The sequence below is a fragment of the Thermobia domestica genome, chromosome 5 (genome assembly GCF_964235325.1).
Source record: "Thermobia domestica chromosome 5, izTheDome1.hap1.1, whole genome shotgun sequence".
Lineage (NCBI taxonomy): Eukaryota > Metazoa > Arthropoda > Insecta > Zygentoma > Lepismatidae > Thermobia > Thermobia domestica.
Window position 1 is genome coordinate 293,796,193 of NC_137458.1, and position 16,509 is coordinate 293,812,701.

Sequence of the window (16,509 nt, forward strand, 5' to 3'; positions counted from 1 at the left end):
AGAAAACGATCATGTATCTTTAGAATACATTACTTATTTCATTATTTCAGTGGTAATTCTAATTAGTATATATTTTTTTAATACCATGTGAAGTTCAGATAACATTGCAAAGAGCACTTTCCGAATGAACAGGGGGTCCGCATTGTCGGAAAGTTTGAGAACCATTGATCTAGGGAATTCCACCTCCACGATAGCGACAAAAAATAATGTTTCCGATTGGCGATTTTTTAGTGAATTTTAAATGACGATTTAGCGACTTACACATCTAGGGACTTTTGTGCAGCGTACAACCAGTCCATCTGTAGAGAAGCATTTTTAGTTCAAAGCAGTTGTTTTTATGTTCTTTTCTTTCTTTGTTTTAATCAGCGCAAGTGATGACGAGTTTGGAAATATAGTGTAACCATTCCTCTACAATCCTACACTGTTATCTGTTACCCTTGCCCTCTAACGGAGTACGATTCCAACCTTTATGTCCTTTAATTTGCAGAGCTTCCGTTGAGAGGCACAAGTAATACAGCATTACCGATAGCAACAAGATTAGCTATAGATGCATGAATAAAAGTGAAGTAGGTGTTTGTTATATTTGTCCTTTGGGATCTTTTAATTATTCTACATTTTTTCTCTTTTAAAAAAAGAAAAAAATCGTATAACGTAAGTACTGTAGTGTTAATTATTTTAAAACTATTATGACACAAAAGCATGAACAAAACTACCGGAAACAATGTGAAATGATCCCTGAATTCAAGGACTGTTTACGTAGTAGAACAGTTTGTTTATTTTACATCTACAACTTTTAAACACTGTTTATAGCAAGTTTCACCTTTTTTTTTTTTTTTTTTTTTTTTAAGCGCCTTTTCACGCAAAATTGGGAGTCATTTCACCTCTCGTTTAGCGATTTTTTTGTGCCAACATTTTGGCAACACTGCTATAGGTTCAAGTCTGATTTAGCCTTAGTAATAAAAAGCCGTTAAACGTAAAATAAACAAACAGATTTAAATTGAAATCTCTGATCTCTTACTATCACTTGATTCCCTTCGGTTAACAATATATTTTACTCATACAAACAAAAGGGGTTCTTTCTTCCTTGCTACATATTAACATTATTTTCCTAGATCACACTTAAAAAGAATTTACAACGTTTAAACATTTTTAAAATTCTAATTGGATATCAAGTTCTTAATTTCTAGATATTAAGAAAGAAAGAAAACAAAATGCTATACAGAAATATTCTTTTCAATTACCTGCGTAGGCGGCTGAGTTGACCATGGCATATTTCCTGTACTTGCAGTGTTTCCGGGACAAGGAGGCGGTATCTGAGTACGCAACAAAAGAAACGAAAACATAAATTAACATTTATTATACAAGACACATAGTAGATTAATGACAAGTCATCCAGCTGACACAAAATGACAAAAACGACACGTAAATAGTCTATTAGTAAATATTTATTTATTAAAGCGGTTCCCAACAAAAGCTTATTGTAAGTATTTCTCCAGTATTAACAAGTTTCAGAAACACAAGACTTTATAATGAACAGCAAGAGTAAATTGAAACAATTAAAATTGAAAGATCACAAAAGTCTTATTTGGAAGTAAGTTGGTCAGTATATTGTTGTAGCGCTTACAAGTATTTTATTATTATAATATTTTTTTAAGATCAAGGTTTGAACTTGCTCCGAATTTTGCTATGGAACTTAATAATCGGACTCTCATTATTTCCTATTAATGACCTGCAATCATCCTTCTCTCACCAGCTAGAACCTCTGTAGTTAGATTTAATCGAAAAGGGTCAGAAGTAGTAAGAAGCAGGGCAGTTGGATTTGGAAGGCAGTTGGCCAGGGCATGCATAGTAGCGCTTATTAGTATTTGATAGAAAAGCCTAAGGTCTGACGTTTCTGAACATATCGCTCCGAATTTCGCTTTCAAAATTAGTCATCGCACTCAGATACTTCTACAGGAACCGCATTTAATCCAAAGAGTACTACACTAGTCGATTACTTAGTTGAACCTCCCTCTTCAGCATCCAGGCTCTACGAGACGGCACTTATTGCTGAAAGTGGTCCCTGAATGAAAACTGTTTTTTTATCTTAGGCCATACTTCATCAGAAATTAAATCCGAGACTATAGCCATGAAGAAGTCAGGAATAGTAAGCAAAAATCAATATATTATAAAACTGTCTTGATTACATTTACGTCATGGTGAATATGTCTTTTGATTTCGACATGAGAAGAGAAAAGGAACTACAAGGTGATATTAAAAAATTTTGAGGTTAGTTCTGTAACACGCCAACAGATGACAGTGCAACGCTGCACGCAAAGGCACCGTCCCACTATTATATCCCTTTGGGTAAAGGAGACGGATGATGATTGTGAAATTAATTTCTTGTGTTCTTCTACCGGAAATCGAACCCAGGATCCGTAGAACAGAAGCGCACGTACAAGCCACTAGACCCGCGAGGAGAACTAACGGAAAGGGAAGTAAGTTCTTAAACCATAAGTTCTCGATCGTAGACTATTTGCAACTAGCAGTGTGTGACAGAGAGATTGTTATAGAGATAAAGCACACCATTGGATAACAGACCACGTCGTCTCTGTAGAAAACCTGTTTCTCGCGCCGAATGTTGAAGTAAGTCATCCTGTTAACATTATAATCTCTGGGCATGTGATGTTCAAAAACTGACCCCTACGGTCCCAAAATAAATTAACGTGGGTTTCTCAGAACTCCGTTGGGCACGTATCTTCTTTAGAAGACGAAGGGTATAATCATTCCATTGCTGTCCACCTTTGTTCTGGTTCATAGAAATGAGCCCAACTTTCATCTCCAGTGAGGATACAATGACAAAATGTTAACCGTCAGCTCCATACCGGCTGAAAAACTGACTGTATACATTAACACGACTCTCTTTCATTTTCGGTGTCAAACATTCCGGAACTCACCTGGCACACACTTTGCTGAACCTCTATATTTAATGAATGATATGGTGAGTGGATCCTGCACTTATCTCCAAACAATTTCACATACAGTAATATACACGTTTTCTCGTATCAGGTATTCCAGTTAAACCTCCGTAACTCCAGTGAACGAACGACCTGGATACGGAAAATCTTCAATACTGGTTAGGCCTTACTTGGACTTCTCAGCGCACTCGTAAACTTGTGTTTGAATTGCTAATCCGTAGAGACACGATTTTTTGGTGACACGCGAAAACGCGAAACGTATCAGTTTAGTATGAAAATGTTGTGTACCTAAAATATATAATCAGTGTTCATACAAAAATATTGAACTCAATTTCCCTGAATTTTCAAGGTATTAATTTTGCAATTTCCAGGTCTAGTGGAAGAAACTAACAGTAAGAGAACACATAAATTTTAGGAATAATATGTTTATATATTTAAGAATGGCCACCCTTCTCCCCAATGAACGATTGCAATATTGTCACAAAAAATAAAAAATAAATAAATAAACTATTCAAAATAAATAAAATTTAAAATATCCAAAATTTTACATATATAATCATCACGGTATACATTTGCCACTCCCCTCTCCACGCAGTTCAATTTTAACAAAATTCACAATTCTACTGTTTTATTGTCAATAACAATTTTTAGTTTTAGAATAAACAGCGTAATATATAATGTTCTTACACTAAAATAGTTTTATTCTACAAGTTCTGCATAACCTTACTGATTTCTTTATCTATTTCTTCACCTTTCAAGCGTTTCTTTTTTTCCCTCGTCATTTAATTCTTTTACCTTCCGCTTTTCCATTTGAATTTTCTGATCGTTTTCCTTTACCACACGGCGTTTTCTTTCCAATGCCATTTCATATTTTGTCTGAGATCCTTTAACTGCTTTAACTAACTCCTGTGAGATCTGAATATTGCTAATGCCACCCGCATATTGAATGCCATCATGTACTTAGTGCTACAATTGAATCCACCTACAAATTTTCAACCAAGAGGCTCTTGTTGATTGAAAAACCGGATTCAACTGTTGCGTTTCCATATGATAATATAATAACAATTTTGAATACAGCCTACAAGTCAGCAAATTTCTTGTCTTTCTTAAGCAGACGTGCCCAGAATTTGTCCAGGTCATCTTTAGTTTCACAAAAGTTTTCAGAGTCCCCGGTATTCCTCTTTTGTCAACCTACACAAAGTCATATACTGAGCAACTGCTCTCACTGCAACACTTTCTGACAACCGATCGCTGGAATGAAGGATCTGAATACATGTTTTCAATTCGCTCCTGAGCCAAAGATGGCGTCTTCAAAATAACTTCTGGATCAAGAGATGACACGGCACGAACAAGGGGATACTTTAAAGGGCTGCACTCCAAGATCTTTTTGATTGTTGCCACTAGAAACCGTTGACATTGCAAAGAAAATTTTGCTTTCTGCCGACCAGAATCTCCATATTTAGCAAACGCTTCTCTTGCCCCAAATCCCACATCAACATCTTTGTATCTCAACAAAATGTCTTTTATTTTCCAAATCCAATGAGATCAAATTCTTGACTGATTCACACTTTTCAATAACATATGCTTTAACACATCGCCTCATCAAGCTTTTAACAAGGTTGGTGTGTTGTACAAGAACCGTACCATAGGTCTGGAGGACTGAAATGTTTTTAAAAATTCCTTTAGTTCTGTTGCCAAGGTCTTGAAGAACGCCAATTTTGCTCTCATTAACAAATCGACAACTCCTTCCTTGACATGTTTCACTGATACACTGCTGGGAATGTTAGCTAAATTCAAATACTTCATTACGTGAGGAAATGCTTCCAATGCCCTTTCTGCACACTGCACATTTTTTATCCAGCGTACCTGATACAAATTTTGGGGAAATGTGGAAGTCCGAGAGGATACAACGCAGTCTCCTCGTCGTGCTGGACTATCTTTAAACAAATAGTAAAGTCCCTTTAAAAAAACTATTAACATTCCATTTTGCAGCTCCATGACCTGTTTGGAATGCCCCATGAAGATGAACCGCACGAGGACTACATGATTCTAAAAATAATAACTGCGAATCTGTAGAATCAGTCTGAATTTCTTCTTTTAGATTTGACAGAAATTTCATCAACAAAGGTTCATTTATGAATATTGTACCGGATCGGTTAAAGGGAAAAATATGAAGTTGATATGCCTATTAAAAGAATTAATAAGTAAATACTTTTGTCCCATACTTGAATACATTCAAAATATACAAAAATATTGAACTCAATTTCCCTGATTTTTCCAGATTTTTACTAGATATGATCGATTTCCCTGAATTATCCAGGATTTTTTCTTCCAAAATCAATTTCTCTGAGATTTCCAGGTTTTCTAGGTAGTGTATGAACCCTGATAATTTTTCACTATTTGTTAGGCCATATAACGCTCGCGATTAAACGCGAAATTGTCGAATTAGCGAAATTTGCAACAAGTCTCGATATTCCACGAAATTTACGCAAAAGTGACAATTTTTCGATGCTTTTACGATGTATTCATTAGTCATTACCATTATTTCTCCCATCTATATACTTGACTGAGTAAACGCTACTAGTTCGTCATTTGTCTACCACAATGAAATATGGGACAGCCGGATGTCTGCCTGTTTTCTTGGCTGCAACGAGTGTGGTCCCAGATTTTCCTCGTGTACTTCTGAATGGCAACGCAACCGGTACAATGCCGGAAATTACAGCATGTTTCGATAGAACACAAAAATTTAAAGATCATGGTTACTGCGTTTTTGATGTACGTCAAAAAATAGTTGTGTAAATTTTGCAATGTTAGACTAGCCTGGAAGCGACGCGATTCGCGTGTGAAGCAGAATGAAAGCGAAAATCACTAAAAGAAGTTTTTGTTTTGTGTTGCTAAGAAAAGAACAAATGTAACATCAGAAAACAGTGAACACTAAAGTTATCTTATTCTATTAATGGTCTCTGTGTGTATTTTGTTTCTTTCTTGAAATGATATTTTAATAGGAATCTAACGAGAATTTGCTGCACCGTTTTGGAGCAATCCGTTGCCGCCATTTTGTGTAACTGTTTCGCCACGTCCCATGAACAACCCATGCATATCAGTTCCAGCTATGAATAACTCTGGGATACCACCACAAAATAACAAACATACAACGATAGCATTGCTAAGTGGTCATCTATAATGGGATCAGATCCCCCTGACCTTGATAAGAGAGGACTACAATCCTCTTATAAATTATCACTTTTCAGCTCTGCTTCAGTCATCCGATAACCCAGAAGATAAGGCCAGACTTCTAGCTACATCATCTCCAGAAGCAGGCGCTTGGCTCCATGCTATCCCGTCACCTTCTTTAGGATTACATCTTCCCAATGACAATTTTCGAATTGCCAGTGCACTGCGTTTGGGAGCAAATGTTTGCGAGCAACACAGATGTCCTGCCTGTAGAAGTGTCGTAGACAAGAAGGGCCTTCATGGACTTTCCTGTGCCAATAGTGCGGGCAGACATTCACGCCACTCCAGCGTCAACGACATTATCATGAGGGCACTAATTTCAGCAGGAGTTCCTTCTATATGTGAACCGTTGGGATGCAGTCGTGCAGACGGCAAGAGGCCAGATGGTATGACTCTAATACCGTGGAAGAAAGGAAAAGCACTTCTATGGGATTTTACTTGTTCCGACACCTTCGCCCCTTCAAATATACATTCTTCCTCAGCACAAGCTGGCAACGTGGCTGCTCGCCGGGAAATAGAAAAGCGCAGGAAATATAGCAATTTACTCGACAAATATCATTTTGTCGCTATAGCTGTCGAATCGGGTGGTTCATGGGGTCCCGAAGGCCTTAACTTTATAAAAGAAGTTGGTCATCGCATTCGTTTATCGTCAGGAGATGCTAGAGCAACCTCGTTTCTACTGCAACGCATCAGCATGGCAGTACAAAGAGGGAACGTTGCATCAGTTTTGGGAACGCTACCCTCTGGTAAGGAACTGGAGGAGATCTTTTGTTTGTAATCTCGGCGAAGGTTTGAGGATGCTGTTATGAGGCTTATCACAATAACGTGTATTAGTGAATAATTATATTTTAATAATCTGTAAAATGTAAATTGTGCACTGTTCAAGGAATGTAATATTTTGTAGTTTTGCCAGCGGACTTAATGCAAAGTGGGATCTTATTGTTGTCTAATTTCTAATTTTAATTAACTTTGAATGTTACAAATTTGAATGAGGCCGTCGGTTTTAACAATATTTCATTGTTAAATTTTAATGTAAATAATTACGCAAAAATTGCTTTGTTGTTACAATACATATATATAATTACCGTCGTATTTTAGATGTTTTAAACAACTTTTTGGACTATTTATTGAATAAGCTTTGTAGCTTACGAATTTCAAAAGCTGATCTACATAAGGAAACGCTGTGTAATGATATTTAGTTCTTGGGTGTTTAACTGTAAAACTATCTTTCAATTCCAAATAGGAGTTAATAGTTTTGTGTTTTAAGATAATTCTCTATCACACATTGGAAAATACATTACAAGCAGCACTAAATGTTTCATATATGTAACAAAAATTACCTGAAATGGTCCATTGGTATACATATTACTAGGCACAAAATTTTGTCCATGAGGTCTGAATCGGTTATTATTATTAAATTTGCGCCATCCACCTCTGTCCCCTCTAAAATTTCTGAAATTTCTACGATTTGCTTGAGGTCCGGACCAACATCCAGGATAACCGCCTCTCGGAGCAGGCCATCTTGCATGATTTGGTGGTGGTATTGTCATGAAGAATGGAGGAGGAACTTGCAGATTTGGTTGAACAGTTTGTTGTAACATCCCTGGCTTCGGACAGTTGCTATCTCCTCCATCATCTTCAGACTAAAAAGGATTAAGAAGTTATATATTACATAAATTTAAAAAAAAAGTTCTTATTAGTATGAATACTTATATATATATATATATATGCAAATATGTAAAAACAAATAAACCAACACACTTTAAAAAAAAAAAAAAAAAAAAAAAAGCTTAATAGAATGTAAAGATGCGAAACTCACCATACTTATGTACAGCAAAGGTTGGAAATCTACAATGAAATGTATCTAGCCCCACTTTAAAACAGGAAGGAAGTATACGAGCGAGTCAACGTGAATTGAAGTGTATTCAGAGCTATGAATCGCTTGTACAATCAGCGACAAAAGTTTTTTCCGTTTCATGAAATTAGTTTCGTAAATAACTTCAGAATGGAAGGACAATTTGAGAACAGTTTTTAGTAAATTATAAAGAATGTTATTTTCTGTAAATTCCAGCCATACAACCGTTGTACGTTCCAGCTATCTTACCGTTGTTCCCAAAATAAATTTTACCAAACGGAAAGAACCTTTGTCACTTACTGTACGAGATAACCCAAAAAAAAGTTCTTGCTGTCTCTGACGTCACACTTGACGGAGCGTTCGAAGTGACTTACTTGCTGGAAAAGAGATGGGCGTTAGTGTGACTACCTGTGTCAACAAAGGCGCGTTGCGCATGCATAGTAACCACAACTTGTCCAGTATGAAAGAGAAATTGAGATATAGAAGCAGCTCGTTCGCGGTTGCCTGCTGTATAAGTGCCGTAAGGTTGCAGTCTTTGGAACACATCATGCATTTGGAGAGGATACCAGGAACGAAAGTACCGTTAGACACTGGCTCCAGAAGTTCTGGTCTGGAAATGTAAGCTTTATATGATGAATTCCGCAGTTGGAGACTTCAGGTGTTGGATGACGAAACCCTGAAGTCAACCAGACAGGACAACAGTCAAACATGTGATGAACTTGCCGAACGCTTTCAGGTTTCCCATGAAATAGTCAGACTTTACTTGCACCGCGTAGGGAAGGTGTACAAGTTCAGCAAATGGATACCCCACACATTGTCGGTAACCAACAAGAAACAACGTGTGACGTGTCATTGCTGTCTGGGCACCGCAACGCACCTATTTTTGGTCAAGTGTTCACGAGTGAAGAAACGTAGGTCCAGTTTGACACTTCCAAGCGTACCAGATGTTGATTGTCACTATATGATCTTGTGCCTCATATCTCAAGACCACCTCTGAATCCACGCAGGATAATGGTCTGGTTGACTAGTCGCCATGTAGTGCGTAAGTTCCTACCAGGGTTTGAATCCTAGATCACACGCATAAAATACGGCGGGATACAGGGCTCATGCTGCGTATTCCTGGAAAAGTTCGTTAAGTTTCGATCAAATAAAGAAATTAATATCTCGATTTTTAGGGATATGGTACTGTATACTGAATATATTCCTTGTACATTAAACATAAAAATATGAAGCTTGTAATCAGAGTTTTTTCGTGGCTAAGCGGGTAACGTACACGCCTTTGGCGTGGGAGACCCGGGTTCAATTCCCGGCGGGAACTCAGGTAATTCGGATCCCACGTTAAGTTGTGCGTAACGATAACATTGGACATTATGTTAAATAGTTAAGAGAACCTTACCTTAAGCGTTTTACTATAAATTAATATTGCACGTGGAATGAATCTTGTTTATATCGGACTGATGATGATGGAAGAGGATTACTCGAAAGAGACTAGAATATTTATTTAGGTAAAGGTTACTTAAGATGCAATTGTTAAATGGACACTTCTTCATGTGAAAACTTAAGTTATATAATCTAACTTCTAATTTGCATTGTCTCGGACGTTTAACTTCATTTAAAATTGTATGTACGGAAAAATTTCAACTATAGTATTAATACTGATCTCCTACCTAGCTGGACTACAAACTATGCTATGGATAACTATGGTATGTCATATAGAACGGTTCCATTCGTTTGTCTGTCAAGAAGTATAAGAGAAAACCGGAAAGAGATCTTTTGGAATCGATTCAATCTCAGGAATAGGTTCCATCTCTCCCATTATTCATATATTGAGACCGAAAGTGATGAAAACATCAACGATAGCCATTACAGTAATAGATAGCGAAAAGCTTATTTTTTAAAATAGATCCAGCCTCCGAAAAATAGAGTTCATCTGCACTCTTATCTCCTACTAAAATCACAACTTGTAAAAAACTACAAGAGATGGCAAAAATTATTTTTGATTCAAGGAGGTTTCTTCTTTCCCCTATCGGCCTATTCAAACCGGAAGTGATAAGAGTTTACGGTTTCCAGTTTCAACATCGATGCCGTAAAGAAAAATGATAATAGATATCGTTGAGTTGTTTTTAAAATGAATTCAATGTCGAAATCTTTCAGTTTTAATGTCCTACAATTATACGATTATGCCTGTTGTACTAAGGGAGAGGTAGAATTAAGGCAAGTGAATGATGACGGAATTAGTGGAATGAGAACGCGGGGGAAACGGGAGTACTTCGAGAAAACCCACGGACACGATGTTGTCCACTATAAACTTACTTGGTTGGTGATCGAACCAGGGACCCTACGCATCAAAGGTAAGCGCTCTACCACTGAGTCACCGTGGCCCCCGATACGGATTCCGTGTCGGAAGAAAAGCTTTTATCTTCACCTTTGTCTTTCTAATACAACCGAAAGCTGTAGAAATCTGTTATAACTTCTGATTTCAATTTAAGCCCTTTCAGAGCAAAAACAATAATAGGAAGCGGGGAATTATTTTTTCATATTGATTTAGGGTCTCAATAATAGGTTTCACCTTCGATTTTATACGTCTATTGCAACTTGAAGAAGATCCACCACATACTATGCGGTTTCAATAAGATATTTATTTAAGCAATAATACTTTCATTTAAAATAATGTTCACCCCAAAACCTGACTAATTTTACTAGGTAGTCCTAACGTTCTCTAAGGTGTGACTTCTGAACATTTTATGAGCATATGCCAAATATTGAGAAGGCCAGAACCGCCACCCATTGAACAGGAAAGTTATGAGATGAGAGTGTTTGATTCATAGGAGCGCCACGATCACTTTCTCTCGACGATTAGTATGCAACGTCTTGCAATTGCCCAAAATGGGTTTAATAAAATGAAGCTTAGTTTCATTGGATACTTCTAACCCGCTGGCCAGTGAGAGCGCATACGTTGGACGAAATGGCCACAAAGATCAGAACATAAGAGGGTGTTCCAGTGTAACATCTTTCAATGTGCCGTTCTTGGCTGTGTCGACACATTCGTTTTACTGAATAGAGACATGTCCTGGCACCTAGCAACGACGACATAGTCCTGTTCCTGCAGCTGATGGCATCTCAGCTGAATATCTTGCACTACGGTGTGTTTACTAAAGACATTCTGCACTTTTATATAATGATGCTTTGCGAATCTGTGCAGATACGCTAACTACGAAGCAAAAGCTGATATGCATGATAAAGAGAAGCTTAACTGCACTTAGCTCAACAACGAATACTGAACATAGGCGATGCAGAGTAGATTCTGAGCTGTCCTCGTTCATGACGAAGGCACAGCCAACTGAATTCTAACTTTTGGAATTATCCCTGTGCAAGTCATTAAAATTTGAGTACTATTCTAGGAACGCTCCGAAATTCTAATGGTACTCCCGGATATTTGTAGTCTGGTGTGTGTGACGACAGAAAAAAGTCAAGTCTTGGCAGAGTCAACAGCCATAATGGAAGGATACAAATGTATATCAAAGAATGAGACGGTCATACAAATTCGTTCACGATGAACTCTTGTCGCCACCAACGTACAATACGCGTGTAATCCGAGGGCGTAATGCATAGTGGTCATATATCTGACCCAGGCGCAAACAAAAGTTGCAGGGTGGTCAATAAAACAACGTACATGGACTGCATCGACAAGCTAACGATTGTTCATTTGCTTCTGCATAAAAGATAGTAAGAGTGCTAGTGCGGAAAGCACCAGTAGTTAGTCGAGATGAACCAGAAAGTCAACTGTAGTTTTACATCAACTGAATTTAGCATATGATAAAATATTCAACTCTATGAATAAAAAAGTAAGAAGACGTACAAAATCAACGGGAGGTGGATAATCATGACACGAGAGCAACCTGATGAGCGGAAGACCAGCGCACAAGAGCAGTCGGAAATACACGTACGCTTGAATGGTCATAATTCTTATTATATACAGGTAACAATGAAAGTTTTGTCGCTTTCTCACCTTCTACCTTCGAACATCGATATGTCACCTAAGGCGTACCTGGAAGATCAAAAATAGGCCCCATCAGCATCAACGACCTTCTGCCAATGTTCTGGTCGGCCATGGATTCAATCACGGTAGAACTTGGTGGACCGTGAAGCGAAGAAGGTATCAAGTGCATTTTGCACATCTACTAGGGATTTGAACTGGGTCCTCTAAGGTGATTGTGCAAGTAACGGAATAGGTGAGCAGTCCACCAAACATACAGAAAGATCTTCTTCTGGTGTAGTGCTGCTTTCGGTTGTTTTGGAACCGGTTCATGGAATGCTAATCAACGATGACGGCGCCGTCGAGCTTCGTACAGGACCCACTTCTTACCACATGTCAACACCCTCTCCAGAAATAACTCCTGCCTCAGATGAGACAGCGAAGAAACACAGGTGTCTACTTGCGTTGCCTTTTGGCCCGGAGTCAAATCATGTGAGACCCATCTACCCAACTTGTAGTGCCTCCCAAGTTAATGGAGGTGTTGCCGAATGGTTTCTCCATTCACACTGAATTGTAGTTCTCACATATCTGGCCACTGTTCGCTTCAATTGCTACCTGAAGATCATTTTGTACATGTGTTGGTCTTCCGGCACGTGGTTCGTCTTCGAGTGTTTCACACCGTCCTTAAACTTGTTAAACCACCGCTCCAGTGTTCGCGTACTCACGAGATCCTCAACAAATGCCTGGCATATCTTCCACCCAGCTACAGTGGCGTTTGACCAAAGTTTGACCCTTTGTGGAGGTCTTATGTTCACTCTGTTCTTACGTAAGTTCACGGTGTAACTGAACTGCCACAACCAGGTAGTATGTTGGATATACCCACACCAACAACTGACCTTCGCCTTATCTTCATTCGCATTCAACTCCCGGAGTGAGGACCAATTGTACATAGACCTTCACAAAAAGCAACAGAGCTTTCTTGGTTACCTTTATATTTAAAAACATTTTACAGCCTTATTAACTACAGTAATAAGTATTTAATATAAATACAAATCAACACTATAGAGTCAGTGAGGGTAATTGAGACCCCCTCAGTGATCTTCAACCACTGTTAAGATAAATACAAATCAAGAGCACAGGCATTTAGTAACATCCTTTTCAATGCTCTGTCTACATTAAGTTTCAGTATACAAAAGTTTGGACATGTCAATTTCTTTTTTTTTTTTAACAAACTCATTCAAAAAATCTGTTTTGAAATTTGAAACCCTATCATTAACTTTTATATCTACTTGTGCAGTAATATCACTATTGTTAGACCAGTGTGTATTGATGGAAGACTGGTAGTTCACCAGTTAAAGGTTCAGTTGAATTTGTCCCTTGGGCTTTTGTTTCTGAGTTACAAATTTTGTTGTTGTACTATCTCATTTTGCTTATATGGAGGGTAATTATGAGACGCATGCTAGATTAATGTATTTGAGAAATAATTGGAATATGTCTCTGTATCCTAATATGTTAAGTTTCAAAAAAGCTGTATTCTGTAGTTTAGGCAGTCCTATAATCTTGTTCCTTAGAAATTTTCAAAGTTGTAGAACTACATTATCTTGCTGAAAATAGTCTACGCTGCATATTAATATATTAAAACATTAGGAAATAAAAGTACTTTTTTTTTTTAGTGAACAGCCTACAACTTGGTCTAAATTTGTTTCATAAGCCTCTTTTGTAACCTGAAACTATCTAATATAGGCTATTAGCCTATAGGCCTGTTATAGTTGACTCACAAAAATGTTAGAATAATATCAGCAGCTATTTCCACTTTAATTCTTACTCATTTTGTTGTACCTCAGAAAAACATTTGTACATATTTATGTAATAAACACAAAATAACGAAGATTTGTTTGTCACACAATCGGACTCCTTCATACCTCATTATCACATACAGAAAGCTGGGGACAACAGGTGTCTCATATTTATCTTTTTGGAGACAGCACAAATTTGACCTTTATTCATCAACTTATGAGGTGACAGAAAATTTCTAGGTACCATAAACTGCTGCCTAGGTTAACTGCTTTCAAAACTAATGTACGCTGAGTAACGTGGAATTCGTGTGAAATCTGTCTCATAATTACCCCACTGACTCTAAGCCATGCATTTTATAGTATATAAGTGCTCCTCCACTATTCTCGTTTCTGCGTATACCGGCACCCACCACTGCTGACGCGCCTGCTCCCTTCAGACACTCCCCTCGTTAACACTCAAGCCACCTGCTGCGCTCCTCCTCTGACTCGGTCAGATACCGGTAGCATTCGTGCTTTTTAGTAGCCATCTAGTACAAGTTGGTTCGTGCTCGATGCACTAGTTTTTATGCCATACGTCCTCATTGTATTTCGAACAATAAACAGTACCAAGTGTGCCACGATTACAACCTTATATTTTGGGAGAGACACGAAATAATATTCCCCAATTTATTTCTTCGATTTTCGTGTGGTCAAGCGATACAACATTAATGCCAATAACGAGTGCACTTTGAGCGGAACTAGTGATTTTGGGTATCTTTTAGTTTCTCTCTCCAATCTTACAAATGTAAGATCTCCAGTGTTATTTACTTCACAAAACACAGCTGAGCGAGTGAACGGGGTTAGAAGTCCAATAGGGCTCGTTTAGGTATTGTTCTTAATAATGTTCTGCTCGAACTGCACTTTTGGGATAAATACACGTTTCACTTGCACATCGATGAGGAGGAGCGCTTTAAGAGGGATAGTAGAGTACAATTGTGTTGGGGAAGTTTGAAACCAGATTGTTAAAATTAAAAGAATGTAATTTCTCATGTCTGAGTAAGGATACCAACTAGAACGGGCATTGTAAAGTTCGCCCCAAAGGAAGTTGTTAATTCATTTCGCTATACTCAAAATCCTTCAGAGACCTCCGTTCACCTATAGCGGGAGGGGTCCTTGGTTCGATCTCGTACTATTCTGTAGGATAAAGTTCTAGAACGCCTTCCTTCCCACTTTGCTGTAATAAAGACAGAAAACAGTCGTGCGGCACTCTAACCCGTCTTCACTCGCTGAAGCTCGCTCGGCAATACTACGTGAATTAAATGTTAAACTTCGGTACAGAAAGAAACCAGCATAGCTACTAACCCTTATAGGGGGGGACCTGTGTTCTAGAACCTTTTCGTCTGTAGTATACACGTTCTTGGATCCCCCTTCCCCTGTTCTTATGCATCCAATTATTTCATAATCACTTGTCTCGTTTAGCTTACAGAGCATAATCGTAGGACACCAAACTAAAAACTTCATTTCTTTCTGTTCATAGATACCTCATTTTTTAAATTTATTTTTCAGGAAATTCCTTCGATGCAAAGTAAACAATTTCACCTGGATAATTTACAAATGTCTATGTCTTTAAACGTCTGAACTGATTAACGCACAGCATAAGGTCTTAGACTACAATTTTTGAAATTATGGTTATTGAACGATATTCTTTTGGAACGTGACTCAAGGAACGGCATTTTACAAACGCAATACAATACGTACTTATCTGCACTATATCTAATAATTTAAAAAGTAACTTTCAGTACAGTATTATTTAACAAAATCGCAAACAAAATTATCTCGCAAGTCCAAAGTGACATCCCTACCTTTCGTTTGTTGTTCATCATGGTTTACAACTCCTGATATGAAACGTTAAAACAAATTATATAAACCATAATAACAATTTACGATAATAAAAATGAGATTAATAACAAAAATGCTTAAATCACTGGAAAGAACTTATAATAAAAACAATAACATCCAACTCTTCTCCATGATGCCTTCTCACACTGTTGCCAGTTTGAAAAAATTCGAATAATACCAGAAGTCTTTTATAAATTCACACATTATCGATCAGTTACATCCTCAAAATAAACTATTTTCAAAAACTAATTAAGAGCCTAGAGACCTCCACGGGCCGAATTTTTCGGCCCGAGCCCAATCCAGCCCGAATGTACCTAGGCCCGGCCCAGCCCGGGCCCGAAAAGTTTTGGAGATTTTCGGCCCGTGCCCGGCCCGATAAGTTTTTTAAAATTCTTGGCCCAAGCCCGGCCCGATAAATTTTAAAAGTTTTTGGCCCGACTCCGGCCCGATATATATTTTTTTTAAATTAGCTCGAGCCCTAATCTTTCTCAAAATTTACTACTAAATTTGACCTAACCTCAGAAACATTTTCTAAACTTTGATTCACAACCTGACGCTTGCCTGCCGAATGGTACCATTGCCTCCTAGAACTTTGCCTGTCATCAAGGAAACAAAAACTCCATTCCCTGTAACAAAATCTAACTTAATTGTTTTTTAGCATAAAGTGAAGATGGCAATATTGTTTAGCGACAGGCAAAACTTTCCCACCCCTTGTCATATTTTGAGTTCAGTGAAGGTCAAGGTCAGAGCTCAATTTACCGCGCAATGCCTGCAATCCTCTATAGTAGTGGTGTCCAATTATAATGAGCCTGA

At 37.9% G+C, this 16,509-nt stretch overlaps 1 protein-coding gene across 13 annotated transcripts in view; it reads right to left on the reverse strand.

The window, feature by feature from the left end:
• The window catches only part of LOC145686704 (uncharacterized), a 101,827-nt gene extending 85,973 nt beyond the window's left edge, over positions 1-15,854 (reverse strand). For 9 of the 13 annotated variants that reach the window (XM_081760270.1, XM_081760267.1, XM_081760268.1 and 6 more), the window contains exons 1-3: positions 15,660-15,853; positions 7,532-7,834; positions 1,242-1,313 (exon numbers count right to left, since the gene is read on the reverse strand). In XM_081760270.1, the coding sequence (XP_081616396.1) occupies positions 1,242-1,313; positions 7,532-7,834; positions 15,660-15,680 (396 nt within the window). In that variant the 5' untranslated portion in view covers positions 15,681-15,853. Of the gene's footprint in view, positions 1-1,241; positions 1,314-7,531; positions 7,835-15,659 lie in introns of all 13 variants that reach the window. The other 4 variants (XM_081760260.1, XM_081760263.1, XM_081760259.1 and 1 more) reach the window with 1 other exon arrangement.
• Between the last annotated feature and the right edge of the window lie 655 nt (positions 15,855-16,509).